Genomic DNA, 21,980 nt, shown 5'->3' with positions numbered 1-21,980 from the left:
CAAAGTTCAGAAGGAATAAGTGTGTTGCCTGATTGGTTGTCCAGTAGACGCTCACCTTTCTCGTCAAGGCAGGGTCGCTAGTGGAGGAGCTTTAGGGTTTCCAGAAAGAAGCCGTGGAGGAGCTTCGCGGCTTCGCTGGGGGTGCGCCTTTAGGGTTCGCTCGGCGATGGAGGAGCTTCGATGGTGGTAGATCTCTGTTTTGTGCACAGCTTCTGCGTGGAAGAGAAATTGGAGGAGAGGGCGGCACAGAAGAGAAGAGAAATAGGAGGAGAGGGCAGCGCAGTAGAGAAAAAGGAGGAGAGGCGCAGGAAGATCACTCGGAGGAGAGTGCGGCGCAGAAGAGAAATCGGAGGAGATGGGTGGGCAGGTTCTGTGGAAGAGAGATCGGGGGGAAACGGACAGAGTTTAGGGTTTTAGTCAAAGTTGAGGTGGACAGAGAGGAATGGAAAATGCATTTTTTCATTCCACGTGGGAATGGATGACTCATTCGTGCAGCGTTTCGTGCATTGTTTTCCCGCAGCGTATCATTACTCCTTGAAAAACTATGCATGTTCATCTAAAATCAATTTTAGAAGATTTAATAATTTAAATTAGTACTTTAAATATCACCCGAGACAAATTAAGAATATTTCAAGAAAATATGTCCCTAAATTTTTTTTTTTTTAATCCAGTAGGCTGGAATCTATATTGGGTTCCGAAGTCATGCTTAAACTAAATTTTAAAATTAAAATTAGCACTTTAAGTGAGAAAATTAAACAGAAAATTTCTTTATGAGGCTTTGACTAGAAAGTGGTTATTGCTCCAATAACCAAGAAGGTCTAGTGACTCGCCACTGCTTGGAAGCCAAATATTAAAATAAATATTTAATTAACTTACTAATAAAGCATTAATAGTAGAATTAATTAATGCTTTAAAAAGGTTATTCAGACATTATTTCTAGAAATTTTCTTACTTAGAAAAATTTTCTTGAAAATTCTCAAATGATTAAGTTAGGAAAATTTCTTTCAAAAATAATCTTTACTTAGAAATTTTTTTTTTTGAGTGCTTTTCTTAAATTAAAAGATTTTCTGAAAATAGAAATTTATGATCAAATTACTTAGAATTGTTTTTAAAAAAAAATGCCAAAGTCAGATGTTTAAAACTCTACTTAGAATTTTTTTTTTAAGATTTAAGTTAGAAATATTTCTCAAAATAATTCTTGCAAAAACTTAGAATTGTTTTTAACTTAGAATTTCTTTTAAATATTTTTTTTTTCAAATTTACTAAATCTTTAACCCTTAGATTATTTTTCTAGGAACCCCATTTTTTTTGTGATCAAAGGGGGAGAAGGGAAAGTATAAGTCTAGGGGGAGGTAGATAGATTTAATTTTTTTTTCTCTTGTCTATCTTTTTGCCCTTAAATTGCAAATTAAGTGAATTTACTTAATTTTATTTAATGTCTATTTTAACCCTAGCTTAACTTGGGTTGATCACACCAAAAAGAGGGAGATTGTTGGAACCCCAAAGTTATTTTGTGTGAACAACAAATTAAGTTACGTCCTGTATATTTCTAACCTTGTGTCTAAGTGTGCAGGAGCTTAGGAACACAGGTAGTCGAGCGGAAGATGCAGCTAGCGAGAAGGACGACAGTCCGAGGGACGAGGTGCTGCAGAAGAGTACACCGACGGACGAGAAGGAAGCGTGCAGTGGTTCCGAGGGACTAAAGCCGGAGCGGAAGATTGCTCGGGGAGCAAGAGACGCAGCTAGAGAGAAGGACGACACACGGTGCGTCCGAGGGACAAAGACTGCGGATGAGTACGCTGGCGGACGAGAAGGAAACACGCGGCGATTCTGAGGGACGAGAAGCCGGAGGGAAGCCTGTTGGAGCAATCCCAATGGTTCGTGGGACCATGTGTTTTGGTGTTTGGGCAAAGGGTTTAAGTTAGGTTTACCCTTTTTATTTGATATGTGTACTTGAGTTGTGCAGGACTGCAGGTGACACATGTGACTCAGGTTGACAGCTTCGGGTCCGGTGAAGGATGGAGCATCCGAGGGACCATGGACAAGGCAGCAAGGACAATGGCCGAGGGAAGCGACTTCGAGGCATACGCGAAGGATGACATTGGAGACAAGCCGCGGGCTTGGATGCATCCGAGGGACGAGAGCCAAAGGAAGTAGGCTTAAAGGCAAGAGGTCAAGGCTGCAAAGAAGAGTCAAATGAGTCGTGAGGGTACGAGTGCATGAGAGATTGTACTCGGAGTAAAATCCTAGTTTTAGGGTTTTACTGCAGCGGTACTGTAGCAGTTACTGTAGCGCACTGTAGCAGTTACTGTAGCGTACTGTAGCAGTCGACTGGTGCATGCCGTTGGGCTGGCATCAGTCGACTGGTGCAAGGACCAGTCGACTGGTAACGGGCAAATCAGGTTCTGATTTGTTCCAAGCTCTATAAGAAGGAGCTTGGTATGGCCGGCCAAGGCGACGAAATTAGACTTGGTTAAAGCCTAATTAGTAGTCACAAAAGTGCTCAAGGTTTCCCTTGTGTCCAAGAGGTCTTGGTGAGTTTGTGGTGAGGTTTCTCCACCCACAAGGAGGTTTGAGCTAGCCGGAGTTTCTGGGGACTAATCCACCGACGGATTGAGGGATCGTCCACCTTACGGACACGTCGTGGAGTAGGAGCATCATCTCCGAACCACGTTACATCGAACGTGTTAACGGTTTGGTTTGCATTTCCTTTCTTTGTCTTGTATTTAGTTTAGCTTGTTTGTTTTTATTTGTATTCCGCTGCGCAAGCTAACAATAGTGTAGGAAGCTAACGATTTGGGGGCACCGTCTATCCAACCCCCCTTCAAGCCGGCCACCGATCATCCAACAAAGCCCACTCGAGAAGATCAGAAGTTGGGTTCGGATGAGCTCTATTCCGGATAGCAGAGATCACCCAATAAAGCTGATCTGGAGCAGAGGACCCGGACGAAAGTCAACTGGAGTTGACTAAGCATCCGGGGCGTTCGAAACTGTCCGGGGCGCCCGGAACTGTCCGGGGCGCTCGGACCAGCCCAGGGCGCCCGGACCAGCCCGGGGTGCCTGGACCAGCCCGGGGCGCCCGGAAGTGAGTTTTTGACCAGATCGAGCTTTGACTCGATCTGAACGTTGGGGGATAAAATTTATCCCCCCAGGGCACCCGGAAAACCTTCCAGTCGCCCCGACCAAGGCTATAAATATAGCCTTGATCTAGAAGCTTTTCATCAGTTCAGAAATTGTAACAACGCTTGTGCGCTTCCCACTGTTTAGATTAGCTTATTTCTTTTTGTGTTTCAACGCTGTAAGAGGCTTCTCCGCCTGAAGGAGATTGATAGTGCGCTTCATCCTTTCCTTGGATTAACAACCTCCCTGGTTGTAACCAAGTAAACAATTGTGCCTCTTTCTTTTCTGCATTTAATTTACTGCTTTGATTATTTTACAAGTGTTAGTTTGAAAAGTCGGGAAGAATTTTTGTTTTTTTAGGGCTATTCAACCCCCCTTCTAGCTGGCCCAACGGTCCTACAATATTATCCACCTGTGCCCTATCCTCTTCTCCTCTCGATCTCTTCGTCGTCGATCGCCATCGTCGCCTAGGCAATGCTGCAGCCGCTGGTCGTTTGGGAGCCACCGTCACACCCTTCAGCTATGCCAAGCCCAGCCGACTAATCCACCGCCTTTCATTCTTCACCGCGTCATGCCCTAGCACCGATCGCCGATGCCATCGTCGTCGTCCGTTTGCGTGAGACAAGCTGACAATACAACAACCATTGCCGTTGTGGAGCTGACGTCGTGGGCTACTGTGAGAGCCGTGGAGCCGATCCACCGTTGGCATATCACTGCATTTTCTCGCCGACTCCAACTGCCTCGTTCCCAATCTCACCGACTGACCTCTCCTCCCTGGATGTTGGCCCCGAGCAGAAGCCGATTGATGCACCTGCTGCCGACAAGCCCCCACAGTCAGTGCCCTACACATCCACCGCCGCCCCTTCGTGTGAAGCCAGATTTGCGATGTCGCAGCCGCGTATCTCCGTTTGACACTGGTACCCTTCACTCCGTCGCAACCTATTGATACATCTAACGCCACCATTGGTCATGCCACTTGATCGGGTTTCATTGACCACTCTAGTTCTGGCACCACCACCAATTGCTGAGAGAGGGCATCGCCAGTCAGAAGCTAAAATTTTAGTATATTTTTGGGTAAACAGAAATGATGTTTGATGAAGTAGGAAACTCAATACATGAGTTCTTATTTTGTGGATTTTGAGTAGTTAACCGAGTAATTGGTTAGAAATGTGGATGGAAGATTTAAATGGATTTAACTTGGTTAAATTCTGATCATTAGTAGGTTGATTAAAGTTGATGTTTAATCAATTAAGGTGAAAAGAGATAATGGGGTGGTAGATTCATTAATTAGTTGAATTTATTAGTTGGTTTGTTAATTCATGACTTGATTAGATAATTGAAACATGTTAAGACGAAAGGTTAACTAATTGGGTTGGATTAATTCCATAGGAGCAGTATTTAATATTATGAATGAATAAGAGATTAATAAGAATATGATTGTTGATAAATGATGATTTAATCGTGTTATCAAATGAATTAGGTATGTTGAATTAAGTTGACATATTAGTAATGAATGGTTATATGATTCAATTAAAGAGTTGATAATATTGGGTTAAACTTAATTCAATCAATGCAATTGATTAATCGAGGTTAATCATTTTGATTAGGTTTTTTCTAATTAGTTTGAGATTTAGTTTAGCTAGATGTTGCATATATGATTAGCTCTGTACATTATGTGATTGTGAGACTTTGATTTGAGACGAGCATCTCACGTGGAAATTATTTTGGCACGAGTTATATTTGAGGTGTGGATAGTTCTTACTTGTCTTTTTTATATCATTGATCGACTTTAGTGTATGATTCTATTATTTGTATTGATTGAGTAGTAGTTTTTTCATTTTGATATCTATTCTATGTTACTTCTTGAGCTTGACCTTTTAAACTCATATCATACCCGCATTGAGCATTATATAAATTCATATCGGGCCCAACATGAAATTTCAACCGATTTTGGTCGAAATCCATTAATTGACCTAGAGAGTTCTGATTGCACCAATTTCAGGTCCTGTGGATTTTTAAGGTTGTAAGGAGTCTAAATATGCCCTCCATTATTTATTTTGGGTTTCTGGTCTAATGTGGAATTTCAGCTGATTCTTTTAATAACATTTTAACACCTTCGGAGAAGTCGAAATAAACAATAGAAGACATATTTGGGCTCCTTGCAACCTCAGAAATCTATAAGATATGAAATAAATACAATCGGAGCTTTTTAGGTCAATTAACATATTTCGACCAAAATCGACTGAAATTACACGTTTGGCCAGATATGAGTTCATATCAGGCCTATCTGAAATTTCGATTGATTCTTTCAATAACACTTAAACATGTCCAGAGAAGCTAAAATAAATAATAAATAACATATTTGAGATTCTTATAACCTTAGAAATCCATAGGACCTAAAATAAGTGCAATTGAAGCTCTTTAGATCAATCAATGAGTTTAGTCAAAATCCACCGTTTGACCTAAAGAGTTTTATTTACACCCATTTCAAGTCTTATCTATTTTTTATGTTATAAGAAATTTAAATATGTCATCCATTATTATTTTCGATCTAGTGGTAGTGTTTTGAAAAACTGAATTGAATAAATCGATAAATGAGAGAGAGTGAAGAGAGAGAGAGAGGGGGGGGAGGGAGGAAGAAAGAGATTTATGCTATATTTATTCTAGAGTGTGGATGAGGAAATGAAAGGAATCAACTATAGAAAGTTATCTTTGGAGGAAGAGAAAAGAAAGGGTAAAGAAATCTTTTTCTTTGCACACTTATTTACCTTGATAGAGGAAGGTGAATACTTATGATGTAATTTTGTAAATAAAAAAGGATGTATGCGTCATTTTTTTGGTACATAGTGTAATTTTGTGAGTTAAAAAGGCTACATCATTTTTTTAGTATATAATGTAATTTTGTGAATACAAAAGGGGTACATGCGCCATTGTTTTTCCCATCCACTGTTTTCTGTCCGATTTTGAGATGATCAATTTTGGCTCCAAAATTATCCGCCGATGGATTAAATTACTTTTCTTTCGAAAAATTTTAATGAAATAAACGATAAAAACTTTTCCATCATAGAAATTTTTTCTTAATTTTAATTTCTACTCTCCTAAGTAAACAAAGCCTTAGCAAGTGGAGAGAGAATGATGGACAGAGATGTTAAATTTGCATTCGGCTGCTAAGAGAGGTAGAATAGAAAAGCTAAATAAATTAGTATGCACTTTGATAATTATAGACTATGCGTAAATTGTGATTATATTAACTATTATTTACTAAATATGGTTATTATACACACAATTACACTTGATGGGTCTTAATATAGAAATTATATTTCTTTTTTCAAACTTTTTATTTTATTTTAGGAATCCACACAAATTTTTATTCGTGATTTTGCAGAATAGGGCGATTCGATGGCACCGAGTTCATCCTGCTGCGTCCTGCCGCGCCGCGCAATGGCGAGAAGATCTGTAACCGACCAACCGCCCACGAAATAATCGGAATAAAAAAAGAAAAAAAAATGAAGTTTGATCAAAGAAGGGAAACAAAATCAGAATCCGGAGATGGAAGGAATCGAGCATGGAAGGAATCGAGCAAATCGAATCCTCCTCCTCCATCAAAGGAGAAACATCGCAGGATGGCGGGTGGTGCTCTCTTTCTGATTCTGTCCTGGTCAATGCAATCCGAGAAGGTCTAGAAACAACCCCTTTTCTCCCCAACCGCCCTTCCTTCCCCATCCTCCCTTCTCTATTTCTACCTTTCTCGTCTTTATCGCCTCTTCTTTGCCAATCAATTCCTTCTTCTTTGCTGCTTGTTTCCTTTTTTCTTGGTCCTGTGGGTGGAGGTTAGGATGACGGTGAAGAAGACGAGGAGGGTTGCCGAGGAGCCCTCGCCATCCCCTTCGTGCGCCCCTTATAGAGATGATGCTAGGAAAAGAGTTAGATTCCTGTCTCTCTCGCAAGATTATACGGAGTTTCTTGAGGTGAGACGCGTTCTCTTAAACTTTGTTTCGCCAGAGGGATGTTGTGGTTTTCGAGTCACTTTTGATTTTAGGGTTTTGCGAATCAATATCTTTTCCCTTTTGCAGTAAATCAATCTATTGGTTTTTCGAGTCATATAATTTGCCTTCGTTCTCCTGAAAGGAATTGGTTTCTATTCGATCCAAGCGTGAGGAGGTGAGTAAAAGGAAGGAAAAGATAAACATGGGTAAAATGAATTTTTACTCTTGTTTGGGAGAGAGTGAGCTATGAAAGGGAAGGGGAGAGAAGGGTAAAACCTCCTATTGCATGCTCGGGAATAAGCGAAATTCCTTACACTCCAAATTGGGGTGTAAGGAAGGGTAAAGGGAAATTATTACAATTATATCCTTATTTATTTTTTCACATGCAGATTTATTAAAAGTATAAGAGGATATTTTTGTAAATTTATATATTTAACCTTCATTCCATCCCTTTCCTCTCACATAAACTTTCCCTCCCTTCCAAACAAGGGTAAGATAAATATATTATTTTCCTTTCCTTTCCCTCCCTTCCCCATCCCCTTCCATTAATGAACCTTACCTCACCCCATCCAAACAGAGACAGTATTTCTTTTTAACAGTTTGGTCGATATATTTAGTGGAATTTGCCATATCACACGGATTAGTGAGATTTCTTGGTCAGAGTCTCATATTGATATCTTTATGTTTCTGCAGCTTCAAATATCTCTGTATTTATATGAAAATCAATGCTTTTGCATTGTAAATTTTATGCCACTAGATGAAAGTGTGCTAAATCCTCGAACCGTTTTGTGTTTGCTTCCAATAGATACTTCTATAGCCCATTCAACAATTTATCAGGATTCTGAACTGTTTTCATTTGCAGAAAACTGAAGAAAAGAAGAGGAGATTGCTGGAGGCAAGACTAAGGAAACGTAAACTCTTGGCTGAAGTCCGGTATTACGTTTTGTTTCGACATGAATCGTCTGCAGTTGAATTTTTTTTATCTGTTTCAGAAAGATAATTGCCTGTTTTGAACGTCTCATCCTAGATTTTTGAGAAGAAAACTTGATACCTCACTTGCAAACCCGTATCAGCAAGTTAGATTGAAGGAACCATCAAGTACAATTCCAGTGATCAAACCTCCTACAGAAAAGAAACCCAAAGTATCTGGAGCTGCACGTACAAGTAACTACACTATAGATAACTTGTACGCAAATGCATCACAGTATCAGTTTAAAAAGATGTTTCAGAAAAAGCCAACCAAATCTCTTTGTGTTGCACAATCTTCGGGTTTTAGGAAGGCCCCCCTCAAAACATGATGACAATGGAAGCTACAAATGCTAGTACGTGAGAATGAAGTATTGTTTAAGGTATACTGACCATACCCAACAACTTGTAATACAGTTTCATCTTTTGTAGACATGCAATATTAATTCAGTTATTAATTACAGAATTGGGAGGAACTGAACAAGTTTCAGTTGGAGCAGTATTACATACAAATGGAGAGACTCAATAGAGTGCCTATGATTGGAGGAGGCTCAAATGATAAGTTAGTGAGTTGCAGAGATCTTGGAAACAACTCAAAGAAGACCGGTAAGCGAAAACTCTCATGGCGAGACCCACCGACTAGTGTTGAAGGCTTGAAGTCTTGATGCAAATTTTGTTTTGCAAGAATTGACACAGAATATAACTCTCTTCTCAGTTGCGATTAGCTCATGCAAGATGAGATGGAGAGCAATCTGTTTTACTGTCACTAAATGGTTCGTCCATGTTCATGTCGAGTTTGCCTGTCTTTAATCGAAATGGTAGTTTCCATTTGAATTCTTTCAGTTTGATTTATAAATGAATTGTGTTCCGACGCGTTGTATCACTGAGCAAGAATCACACATATAACATAAAACAAACTTACATTATTCAAGATTAGTATTAAATGTTTCTAAATTGACAATTTAACACAATACATAGTATAAAAAGGCACGCCAATGTTAGCACACAAAGTGGGTGGTTGTCTAGCTCTGTGTGCGCTTTAGACTTCTGTCTGCTACAAAGGGCCTTTAATGATTAATTAGGCTGGTAACATGAGTCTGGAGTGTTCAAATATGATCTTACGGAAATTTTCCATCAGCCACTAGAATAAATCGAGAAATAATTACAGCGGATAGCAAAAGACCTTCAGCTTCTAGCAAGACTTGTTCCTCCTGATTAATTTTTGGGTGTCATCAGATATTGTCATCGTCCTTCAATTTATTACAACGCAAGGAACATGCTTGATCTTGTGATAATCTTCTCCAGTATCCTTGTTTACCCTTCTCTCTATCATTTCCATTTCCCGTATTTCAATTTGTTTGAGCTCAGTCAATCTTACAAGTCCCTCTGGTAGCTTTCTCATATTTATGCAGCCACAAAGTCTTAGATGCTGAAGGAGAGGCATTGCTCCCTCTCCCACTTCCCACTGCTCCAAGGTGCTCACTCTATACAGTACGATCCCTTGGAGACGAGGAAAACCTCCCTTTGGAAACACCAAAACTCTTCCTACAAATGCATCAAGACACACAAGAAGATTCTCCAGGTTTGCTAGAGATGAGAGCAATGCAATATCTTCATCCTTTTCCAACCTTGTGTTCACAATAGCAAGAGAGATCAGGTTGGAAAATATCCTGGAATTTTCCGCCTCTACGTGAATCCTTGCAGGTCTTACCAATGGTCCTGCCAAATCCATAATCTGAATATGATGGTAGCAAGATGAAGTTAGGAGGCTCACCGGCAAGGATTCTCCAATCAATGCCAACATCTCGAGCCGGGAAAGGTTCTGGACTGCATTCGCTAAAGCATCCTCATCAGAGCTGGACAAGTTTCTCAAATACAATCTTCGAAGATTTCTCAGCTTCTCCAGTGCACCATCACATACCCATGGACCACTTGAAATATTCGATAGTGTCTGAATGTCTTCCGAGCAGTATGTCGGATTAGGCATGCTCGTATTCTCCTCATTGAGGAATACATGTCTCAGTGTTCGGATTTTCCAAAATGCATCCGGCAAATGTTGAATCTCAGTAAATTGTATATTGAAAGTCTGCAAGTGGATGAGGTTTCCAATGGATGAAGGCAGCTCCTTCAGTTTCGATTGGTACAAATTTAGATACCTTAGCAGGATCAAGTCCCCAATCTCCTTTGGTAAGTGTTCAATGGGTATTTCTACCAAATCCAAGACCCTGAGGAACTTTGCTCCGGCGACGGTAACTGCCAGCGTTCTCTGAAAACCTTCATTCGGATAAATTACAAGTGACCGTAGTTTATTGGTAGAACAGTTCAACGAGACATGGTCGTTGACATTTTCAGTGACACAGAGACGCCGTAAAGCTCTTGGATCGTCACCTCTGTCATTAATGGACCTGTAGAAGTTAAGCTCACGAGCTTCATGACGTGCTAGATCAAGAAGAAGATCATGAATGCGAACTGACTGTACATAAAAATGATTCATTCTTTCCGTTTGTAACATGGATCTGTCAGTCAAATCCTTCAAATATGCCTCCGCGAGGTCCTCCATTGTTTGATCCACTTTGTCCTTCGTTTGTATGAAACCCTCAGCGATCCATAAATGTATTATCCTCTCTGCAGCAATGATATAGTCCTCAGGAAAGGCTGCAAAATAGAGGAAGCAAGGCTTCAAATGATGCGGAAGATCATGGTAACTGAGAGCTAATATACTTTGGATTTGGTCTTCTCCTTCTCTGAATTCATAAGAAATATAATCCAGCTTTTTCCTCCAGTCACTAGCTTGACTTGTACCTCTCAAAAGTCCTCCGAGTACCACAATGGCAAGAGGCAACCCTTTAGATTTTCTGAAGATATCTTCCTTGAATCGCTCAAACTCAGGTGGGCAGGATGTTGTGCGGAAAGCTTTCCTGCAGAACAAATTCCAGCTCTCTTCGACATTCCAAAATTTCAGCTCGTGTGGAGGAACATCTGCAACGTTCGCAACGTTCATCTTGCGCGTGGTCAGCAACACTCTGGATCCTGCCGATTCTTTTGGGAAAGCTGCTTTAATGGCGTTCCAAGCTGCGACCTGCCAAATATCATCCATCACGACTAGATACCTTCTGTCGCGCAAGTGCTCGGACAACTTTTCCTTCATCTCTAGTTCTTCCATACCTTTTACTTGCTCATCGTTGAAGTCGAACACTTGCTTCACAATGCTGCACAAGAGTTCTTTGACCCCATAGTTCTGTGAGACGGACACCCATGCCTTGCACTGGAAATAGTTTTTGACATCTGCACTCTTGTAGACCTTATTAGCCAGCGTTGTTTTGCCCAAACCCCCAGGACCAACAACCGAAAGGACAACGCGATCTGTTGAACTAATGTCAAATAGTTGCCTTTTGATGTCTTTCATATCTTCATCAAAACCGACAATGTCTTCTTCTAGTTCGCATCTGCAGACGTAAAGATTTATTAGCATATAATTTTTCTCGATGTCAAAATTCGTGCGATCATGAGTAAGAAGAGATGCTTTCATTACAAGTTTTTGTTCTAACCCAATCGTCCACTAGAGGACATCATTGAAAGATCCAACAAAGCTAACCATGAAGATAGATGCTAATATAATAGATGGAAAACGATTGTTAATGGGAATTTTTTTACCTTCGAGCAAGCCTTGCGTCAGCCGCAGAGGAAGAGGAGTAAGAGGATGAAGAGGAGGTGGGCCAGGAGGACGGAGCTTGGATGCCAAGTTGCGACGTTTGTTTGCATAAATCTTGAAATTTGGCATGGATGTCCTGCAGGCGGCTCGCGAGCCGATGGCGAGTGAGGATCCGGGAGGGGAAGGCGGCGATGCGTCGGAGACAGCTCTTCCGGCCGCCGGCGGCTGAAGCGCGGCCTAGCCGCGTCGCGTATTCGTCCACCAGGTCTTCCATCTCGAACGCCAAGTTCCGGATCTGTCTCATCCACTCCTGCAAAGAGTGGCTTTGCTCGGATCTGGGTTTCTGGTCGGCATCTCTGAGACGGGATTGAATCAGTGCCAGTGTTTCCGTCAGCGACGCGATCTGTGCACCCACGTTGAGGAGGCCGGCGACCTCGCTGGAAGCAAGTTCGCCAAGCTTCCCCAGCACCAAGTTCACCACCGTAGACGCCATTTCTGTTTTCTGCAAATCAATCGACCAAACCAGTACATATCTTACGACAAATGGCCAACTTGGTAGGAACAAGTCAACGATAAGTCTTTATCATATTTACGCTAAGCACATCATTATATAATAAGGATCGTCTACAAGTCCAATTGTAACATAAACCTAAAATCTTCTCCTATGTTGCCACATCAGCTTTTCTTGAAGGCAATAAACAACCAATTTACCAAGTTAGTTAATTATAATATTCCACTAAATAAACTTATAAGTCATACAATTCAATCCATCAAATTATCTCGGCAAAGATAAAACTAGTTCTGAATTATTTATTTACTTTGATCGTATAAGTTACCCACTGACGAGTCCTCTCCTCCAATGCACCATCCGTTACCCACCGACCACTGGAAACCATCCAGAGTGTCTGGATATCTTCCAAGCAGTATGTCTCTTTGGGCTTACTTGTGTTATCATTATTGAGTGAAACATGTCTCAGTGTTCGGGTTTTCCAAAATCCATCTGGTAGACACCTAATTGAAGTATATGTGATGTCTAAAGTCTACAAGTGGATAAGTTTTCAATGGATGAAGGCAACTCCTTTATCTTTGACCTCCTCAGATTGAGATACCTCAACAGGATCAAATCCACTGTCTCCTCCGGTAAGCATTCAATGGGCAAATTTTGCTTAGATTTTATCTCTATTATATTGATCTTATCGGGAAGCTGAGAAGACGAACCTGTCGGAATGACGTGTCTGGAAGGTTGACTGCATCCCCATGACCCGGTTGATAATCTGTCCGCTGCGTTGACCAGATCGTCAGAAGTCCTCCTCCGGTCAACTGTACCTGTATCCAGCGACCGGGTTCTCCCGGTCTCTGGTACCTCGGTGCTCGAGGCGAATCCCACAGACATATAAGTAACCGCATAATAGTATAGCAATAAAATGAACAGATACCGAGTACGAGAACTTACCCTGGCCCAGGGGGGCGCCCTCGGATGGATGGATGAACTGGTCGTGTCGCTAATCGAGTAGTAGCGGCCCGGAACAATATAACGGCTCACAGGCCGACGCACAGGCCGGATGATACGAATGACTCATAGAATACAACAGCGGCACGAAGGCCGAATACCCTCTCGGCTCGCAGGCCGGCATACAGACATAGTACGTTACCTGAACGGCGGCTGCTCGGAGGGTGGCGACGAACTACCGCACGGATGATGGCGGTGGACTGCTGCCAAGAGGCAGTACCCACTGTAGTCGTCGGCAACAGCCACTAGAAGTGCCGGCAGCGGTGGAGGAGGTGTCTGGGGCTACTGGAGACGCCGACGGTGTCTATGATAGTCGCTGGAAGTAGTAGTGACGCCGGGGGAAGCCGGCTGCAACTGGAGGAGGCGGCGCTGGCCGGCAGCAGCGGCACCCGTCGCTGGGGGTGGAGACATGGAGAACTCACTGTGATGCTTGTCGGCGGAACGCTGCTTGCGCGAAGAAAAGAAGAGGAGATGGCGGCCCGCGACCGGTTCCGGCGAAGAAGGAACAGACGATGCTAGCGGTTAGGGCGCGGTGGCATGGAGCCACGGCTCGGTGGTGGCGGAGACGCGAGATGCGCTGGCAACAACGGCGAGAGGACACGATGTCGAGAGAGAAGGAAGGAGGTGGCTCGAAGATGATCGTCGCCGGCGGCCTCCTTCGACGTCGTTGAAGATGGATCCAGAAGAAGCTCTTCTTTTTCTCCTTTATGTGGCGGCGGCAGAACCACGAAAAACCCCTCCCTCCTCTCTTTTCACGACCTGTGAACAGTGCTTAAAAGCCCTCCAAACCCTCAATGCGCCCAAAAGACAAAAATACCCTTATCCCTCTCCTTAATCCCTCCCTTGCCCCCACTATCTCCGGATCATATATTATATGGGTTTAATTATAATTTATATATATTAATATGAACGGAATCCCTTACGTTGTTTAATGTAAAGTTATTAAATTTTTGAATTATTAGATGTAGATTTCATATATGTAGAATTCATTATCTATGGGCTATAGACTGACAATAAATGTACACTATATAATGGGTGACAAGTTCACTACATTTAAATTGTTTGTAATTATAATATTTCGTATTTAATTATTATGTCAAGTTTACAAATGAAATTAGATTTTCTTATTATTAGTTTTTCTATTCAAATTTTTTAATTATCTAGAAATCATGCGACTTAGATTTTAGAATGACTATCAATTGTAGGCTCAAGACACTGAGGAACTTAGCTCCAAGATCGGTAAATATCATTGTTCCAATGAAATCTTCCTTTGGATAAATAGTAGTTGAGCAATTCAATGCAATATACCTGTTGATATTTTCAGTGCCGCAAAGCTTTTGGATCCTCGCGCGTCTATGTTGTTCATGGACCTATAAATTAAAAGTTGAGTTCGCTAGCTTCAGACGCTCTAGATCTAGTAGAAGATCATGATGAATTCGAACAGTTGCCTCTTGCTCAAAGATACCCGGCCCCTTCTTTCCAATTGCACCATAGACCTGTCTGTTAATTAGATGTTCTAATTGTGTCTCAGAAAGGCCCTCCATTGTGCGATCCATTATTTGTCCTACGAAACCCTCGGCAATCCATAAATGTGTTAGTTGCTTCGCATGAATGCTACAGTCAATCCTTTTGGAAAACCCGCTTTGATTGCATTCCAAGCTGCCACCTCCCTTATATCATCCAGCACGATCAGATAACTTCTGAACCTTAAGAGCCTCCTTATCTCTAGTTCTTCCATATCCCTCACGTGGTTATCCATTCTGTCAAAAACTTGCTCCACGATGGTGCACAAGAGTTCCTTTTTGCATTGGGAATCCCTTTTTGCATCCACAATACAGATTTTTTCCGGCTCATTTCTTGTTCTCTTTGCTACCTATCGTTAAAATTTAAGACGCTGGGATTAAAATATTGAACCCAGCTTCTAAGTCTCTTTCCTTATTTGTGAGGTCCACAATAAAAAGCTAACAACCTTTCAACTGTTGATGTCCGGAATGCCTTTAACACTTGAACGTGTTAATACTGTTTTTTTTTTATTTTTTAAATCTGTACAATAAAATTAACGTGTTCAAAAAATTGAACGTATTAATGTTACAATAAAGGGATGACATGTTGACATTAACATTTCACTTTAATGTGTGTTGCAAAAACCCTTAGTATAAATAGATCTTATTTGCGAGTGTTGTTTTGCCCAAACCATCTATACCACAGCAAAATGATGTAAATCTTTGTTGTTGTTCACGTCACGCTCGAAACCCACGATGCCTCCTCGAGCTCAAATCTGCATATGTGACATTTATTAGCTTCTAATCTTGAATTTCTTTTTTTAGACGACTAAACGTCAAGGTAAATCATGAATAAAATATTTTAAAATTCTGAATCGATAAAAAAAAAATGATTTGGATCATTAAACACAAAACGTGGACATTAACTTAAAATCGGAATAGATTCTAATTAAATTCAACCAACGGGCGCTTGATTAAGATTAGATTTCAATTGATTTAGAATTAATTTAACTATATTCTAATTGAATTTAATGGATTATTATTTTAAAGTGAATTAAAATATTTTTAAAAACATTTTTTCCCCTTTGTTTTTTCTCCGTACGAAACACTCAACCATACCGCCATACTTTCGGCCCATCCCTTCTCTTCTTCCTCGTTAGGTATTTCTTTCTCTTCGTCGCTCCAAACCAGCACCACAACCCTGATTAAATCAGAAGTTCAATTGAACTTGAATATATATGAATCATAAATGTTTGAGGTACAAGAACCAAGAACCAAGAACCAAGTAAAATATAAATCTTGTAATTTATATATCTAGATAGAATAAGTTTATGAGTTTCTATATTGAATAGTATAACTACGCATATGATGTGAAGTTGCAATATAAATATTTTTTTCAATACAAAGTCATTCTACTATGACTCCTTTTCTCTTCGTAGAAAGTTTTTGAGAAGCTATCACCTTCCAACAAAGTGTTATCAGAGCCTGGGCTGTTAGAAGGTCTAATCGTCGACTGTGCACAAGAGCCAAGTGTTAGTGTAATTGTCTCTGGGTCTAAGTTGACCGGTATTACTTAAGATTGAGTTTTGATGTTTGACAATATATAGAGATTGCAGACGCAATTGTCCATTTGAAAGATTATTGGTGTAATTCTCCACTTGTCAAAGGTTGACTAGTTTAATATAAGAGAGTAGTCAAGTAGGTCAAGGTTGACTGAATACTTGACTGGAAAAGTCCTAAATGGAGGTTAGGCAAGAGCAAAACCAATGGGATGGTTGGCAGAAGAAGAAAAACTAAGTGGGTCAATGTTGACCGGACACTTGGTGTGAGAAGTCTTAGTGAGTGAAGCTAGGCAGTGTGAAAATTCCGGTGAGTGAAGCCAGAGATGAAAAGTCCTAGTGAGTAAATCAGATAATTGAGAAGTTCTAGTGAGTGAAGCTAGACAGTGTGAAAGTCTTATTGAGTGAAGCTGGACAGATTAAAAGTCCTAGTGAGTGAAAACAGACAATTGGAAAGTCCTAATGAGTGAAGCTAGGTAGTGTAAAAGTCCTGGTGAGTAAATTCAGGCAGATGGAAAGTCCTGATGAGTAAAGACAGTTAATTGGGATACCCTAGTGAGTGAAACTAGGAGTATGAAAGTTCTGGTGAGTGAAGCCAGACAATTGAAAAATCTTAGTGAGTGAAGCTAGGTGGAGAAAAGTCATGGTGAGTGAAGCATGGTATTGGAAAATCTAGGTGGATCAAAGGTTGAATGGGCACCTGATGTTTGAAAGTCTAAGTGAGTTATGGAGAACCGGACACTTGGCACGAGGAGAAAAGTCCAATTGAGTCAAATGATTGACTAAACAATTGGTGAAGAAGTCCTAGTAGATCATGGTTGACCGAAGATTAGGTGAGGGAATCCTAGACTTGAATTAAGCAAGTTAGGGTTGGGCACTTGATTGGGACAATCAATTGACCTTAAGCTAATGGATTAGGTAATTGATTAGAAGGTTCATACGAGAACATAGAAAGGGTTCGAATCGATGGGGCCGAGTCAAATCAATTGGACCAATCGATAAGAGCCAGGAGATTTGTAAAGAGGAATTCGTGAAAACAAGGCTGGATTGATTGACCTAATCGATTAAGCTAATTCTAATCGATTGGGTCAATCGATTAGGCAGTGCTTTGCCCCGAAAAGAGGAAATCGATAGAGGTAATCTATTAAGAAGACTTAATCGATTGGGCTAATCGATTGAGACCTTTTTGTGAGTGAACAAAGAATTGCAGAATTGATTTAGTAATTGATTAAGGCTCTCTGAATCAATTGAGATGACTCACCAATCGATTATGGTTAAAAAAAAAAAAGAACTGTTCTATAGGTGTTAGAAGGTCGGATGACATATTTCTCAAAATCGTTGGTATAGTTTTGATTATTGCCTTTTAATACTTGTACTTGCATACTTGTAAAGGAATTTCGGATCAATAGTGATTGTCCAACGAAAGCGATCAACGATCGCGGGCCTTGGAGTAGGAGTCGTCAGAGGCTCCGAACTAAGTAAAAGAAACTTGTTAGTGATTGCTCTGTTTTCTTTCAATATTCTTTTCGCTGCGTTCTTATTCTGTTTGTTTTACGAAACAATTGTGAAAGCCACGAGCGCTATTCACTCCCCTTTCGCGCAACGATCCTACACTATTCACCCCCTCCCCCTAGCTCTTCTTGGTCCCAACAAATGGTATCAGAACTAGATTGCTCTTCACCGAACTTATCACGGGTAAGGGCAACGAACTAGAGGAAGAAGAAGAAGTTGAAACCCTAAAGTCAACAAGTTAAAGATTATCATCAAGGGAGCTTAATTTTCAAGATGGATTTCTAAGATGGACTCGGATATGATACTAGAGCGCCTCCACCATTCATATCGACAAGCTTCCATCTTTGAAAATTAAGGATTGAAATTTTTTTAATGATGGAGATAGAGCAATGATTTGCTCTAATGGAAGAGTTTCAAGCTCCAACGGATGACAAAGGAAAAATCCTTAAGAAGAGCAATTGGAGAAAGGAACAAATCAAGATATGCGAGGCTAACAACAAAATAACCAAATTATTGGTTAACTTATTGCCTAGAAACATTTTGAGTAAGCTTGGAGAACATTAAGATGTCAAGGAGCTTTGGAGCAAATTAGTGAAGCTCCATAAAAATCCATCCTCAATTGAGAGCAACAACAAAGGCAAAGAGAGAAACTCTTAGTTTCATCTACATGAGGATTCAGAAGTTGAGAGATGCTCAACATTAGAGGATGAAGATAAAGACGCATTTACCTCAAGGATTGAGGGGGAGTGTAGATCATTGACACTGAGCAAGAAGAAGTCTCTACATCCGGATCGAATGAAGAAGGTGCCACCTCCATAAGTCAAGAATGATCAAATGGAGGATCATGTGTCACTCCTTCAAGCAAAGGTATGTCAATTCCAATTTATAAAAATAAAGATTATATTATTTATTTTGAGTGCAGGGAAAAAGGACATTACAAAAGTAAGCGTCCTAAATTGACTAAGAAGAAGGCTTAAGTGACACCCAAGGTAAAGAAGAAGTCAAAGAAGACATAAGCCTTGGTACGTAAACGTTGTTAGGATCGATGATCGCAGCTAGAGGGGGGGTGTGAATAGCCGACCCCAAATTCTTCGTTTCTTCCTACGATTAGGGTTAGCGCAGCGGAAATAACTAAATAGAAACGCAAAAAGGAAAGATCAAACCTCAAACTCGAACTCTACGATGTAACGAGGTTCGGAGATGAAACTCCTACTCCTCGACGTGTCCGTAAGGTGGACGAGCCCTATCAATCCGTCGGTGGATGAGTCCCCGGAGAACCGGCTAATCAATACTCCTTGTGGGTGGAGAAACCTCGCCACAAAAACTTACAACAGCAAAGGAGTACAAGTACAGCAAGAAGCAAAATACAATACAACTGTAAAACCTTCGCTTACTTGCCTTCTCTTCGACTGGATGAAGCAGCAGCTTCAAGCGACGCCTACAACAGCAGGAACCCAGCCGATGAAGCTCACACGAAGCTTCAAGCAGAAGCGAGCTCAGCAAAGCTCAAATTACAGCAGTGAAGAAGAAGAACCGTGAGAGAGAGAGCCCTGTAGAAGCCCTTGAACTCCTCTTATAACCTGCACTCAACCTGTACTGCACCTGCGAAGAACAGAAGACAGAAGACTAGCCGTTGTGAGCCAACGGCTAGGGGCTGGACCGATCAGAACATCTCCTGATCGGTCCAGGAAGACCCTGATCGATCCTGGGGACCGATCAGAGCTTCTTCTGATCGGTCCAGGGACCGATCAGCTTCCTTTTCTCCCGAACTCCTTGCCTTCTGATCGTTGTTTCCTGATCGGTCTGCAGACCGATCAGATAACACTCAGTAGGCTACTGTTTAGTTATTGATCGGTCACCAGACCGATCCAGCTACCCAGTGTATCACTGGATCGATCCACTGATCGATCCAGAGCTTGGTTTTTGCCCAAACCAAGTACCAAACCTTCCAAACCAACATCCGGTCAACTTTGACCTGTTGGTACATCATGCTTAGCATCCGGTCACTCCCTTGACCTGCTAAGACTCCCTACCAAGTGTCCGGTCAATCCCTTTGACCCACTTGGACTTTTCTCTTCGTGTCAAGTATCTGGTCACTCCCTTGACCTACTTGACCTTCTCAACACCAGATAACCGATCACCCTTGATTCATCTGGATTTTCCCTTGCCCGGCTTCACTCACCAGGACTTTCACCTAGCTTCACTCACTAGGGTTTTCACCTGGCTTCACTCACAAGGACTTTCCAACTGCCTGGCTTCACTCACTAGGACTTTCCAACTGCCTGGCTTCACTCACCAGGACTTTCACCTAGCTTCACTCACTAGGGTTTTCACAACTGTCTGGCTTCACTCACCAGGACTTTCCCACTGCCTAGCTTCACTCACCAGGACTTTCCCACTGCCTGGTTTCACTCACCAGGACTTATCCGTCTGCCTGGCTTCACTCACCAGGAATTTCCACATCCGGTCCAGAGAACGAGCTACCGAGCCCTCTCTGACCATAGTTCGGAGAACGAGCTACCGAGCCCGAGCTACCGAGCTACCGAGCTGCCGAGCTACAGAGCTACCGAGCTACCGAGCTACCGGGCTACCGAGCTACCGAGCTACCGAGCTACCGAGCTACCGAGCTACCGAGCTCTCTCTGACTTCCCATGCCAAGCTTCCATACTTGGACTTCTCTCGTGCCAAGTCTCCATACTTGGACTTTTCCCGTGCCAAGCTCCCTGCTTGGACTTTTCACCATGCCAAACTCCCTGCTTGGACTTTTCCCATGCCAAGCTTCCTGCTTAGACTTTTCCCGTGCCAAGCTCCCTGCTTGGACTTTTCCGAGTCAGGTCAACTCACCTCGGGTCAACCAGGTCAACCTTGACCAAGGGTTGCACCCACAACCTCCCAAGTTTCTGTTCTTGTCAAACATCAAGATACAACTTGAGTCAGGTCAACCAGGTCAACCTTGACCTAAGGTTGCACCAACAATCTCTCATCAAAATACAACTCTTCTATTTTCGTCAAACATCAAAATACAACTCGAGTCAGGTCAACTCGAGTCGGGTCAACCAGGTCAACCTTGACCTAAGATTGCACCAACAATCTCCCCCTTTTTGATGTTTGACAAAACCCATAATCAAACCCATAATCAAGTTAGGTTAACCCGATAACCTAACTTAGGTTTTCCAATGTTCTTCCTTGAACATTCTCCCCAAACCTACACTCTCCCCCTTTTTGACACACATCAAAAAGAGTGAATCAAGGTCAAGAGTTTCTTCCTAATGAAAGTCTCATACCTTTCATTGAAACTCTTAATTTTCCCCTTGATACTAAGGTCAATAATTAACTTAGTGATAATCCCATATCACTCAAGTCTTTAGGAGTAAAAACTCCCCCTAAAAGTCAACTCCCCTTGACTAATAGGTAAAATTCCCCCTAAAGGTCAACTCCCCCTTGACCATTGCACCAACAATGTCTTGGAGAGTTTCAAACCTTCAAAAATCTAAAACACCACTTCCCGAGCTGAAATTTCAGACAACCAGTCGAATTTCAGCAAGTTGGCACGCACTGATCGGTCGCCGGACCGATCAGGCTCCCTCTGGATCGGTCCAGTGACCGATCCACACAGACCTGGACCGATCAGGGAACCTCCTGATCGGTCCACGACCTCTGATTTCTGATTTCTGAATTTTTCTTCTCCCGAAATTCAGAAACCTCTAGAAAATCACAGAAAATTTCAAAAATTGTAAAATTTTGAGGATACATTCCTCATAACATATACTATCATGGAAAAATAGTTTTCTATGAAAATAACTTCCATTTTTCAATCTTGATACAAAGTTCAAAAGTCTTTGAAATAGCTCAAAGTTAAGTCATCTTTGTATCAACTTGTTCAATGATGAAGGCTATTACTAGAAAAGCTTCATCAAGGTTTTTCAAATCAATTTTGAAATGATTTTAAACCATTTAATTTAGGACCACAATCTTTGGGCTAAATGTACATGACTTGTACACAAGCTTTCCCTATGATCCCCAATTTAGAATTAGGCTCATCTAGGTACAAGAACTATGCACCTTGATCCTAACTCACAATCCTAATATCTCACACACATCTAAGGTGTATCAAACACATCCAAGTCAATTTTGATGTGAGATATGGGTTTACGTTAGCTTAATCTAAGTTCT

At 41.6% G+C, this 21,980-nt stretch overlaps 1 protein-coding gene and 1 long non-coding RNA gene across 2 annotated transcripts; one reads left to right on the top strand and one right to left on the bottom strand.

Annotated features, from left to right (window-relative positions):
• Positions 1–7,925: 7,925 nt before the first annotated feature.
• On the top strand, positions 7,926–8,772 carry LOC122019221. Its single transcript, XR_006121979.1, has 3 exons — positions 7,926–8,039; positions 8,134–8,455; positions 8,537–8,772. It is a non-coding gene; the product is annotated as an uncharacterized LOC122019221 (long non-coding RNA).
• A 184-nt stretch (positions 8,773–8,956) lies between these two features.
• On the bottom strand, positions 8,957–12,273 carry LOC121989603 (putative disease resistance RPP13-like protein 3). The gene is made up of 2 exons (XM_042543745.1): positions 11,727–12,273; positions 8,957–11,518 (listed from the first exon to the last, which is right to left on the bottom strand). Exons 1-2 carry the CDS (start codon positions 12,215–12,217, stop codon positions 9,325–9,327), a joined length of 2,685 nt encoding a protein of 894 aa, XP_042399679.1. The 5' UTR covers positions 12,218–12,273; the 3' UTR covers positions 8,957–9,324.
• Positions 12,274–21,980: the final 9,707 nt, after the last annotated feature.

This window comes from Zingiber officinale, chromosome 1B, assembly GCF_018446385.1.
Source record: "Zingiber officinale cultivar Zhangliang chromosome 1B, Zo_v1.1, whole genome shotgun sequence".
Taxonomy (NCBI): domain Eukaryota; kingdom Viridiplantae; phylum Streptophyta; class Magnoliopsida; order Zingiberales; family Zingiberaceae; genus Zingiber; species Zingiber officinale.
Note: the sequence above shows the minus strand (reverse complement) of the source record. Positions and strands in the feature narration are given on the sequence as shown.

Coding starts and splice junctions, on each gene's coding strand:
- LOC121989603 (XM_042543745.1), bottom strand. CDS start 12,217: ATGGCGTCTACGGTGGTGAACTTGGTGCTGGGGAAGCTTGGCGAACTT. Junction 11,519..11,726: donor GACGCAAGGCTTGCTCGAAG/GTAAAAAAATTC, acceptor TTACGTCTGCAG/ATGCGAACTAGAAGAAGACA.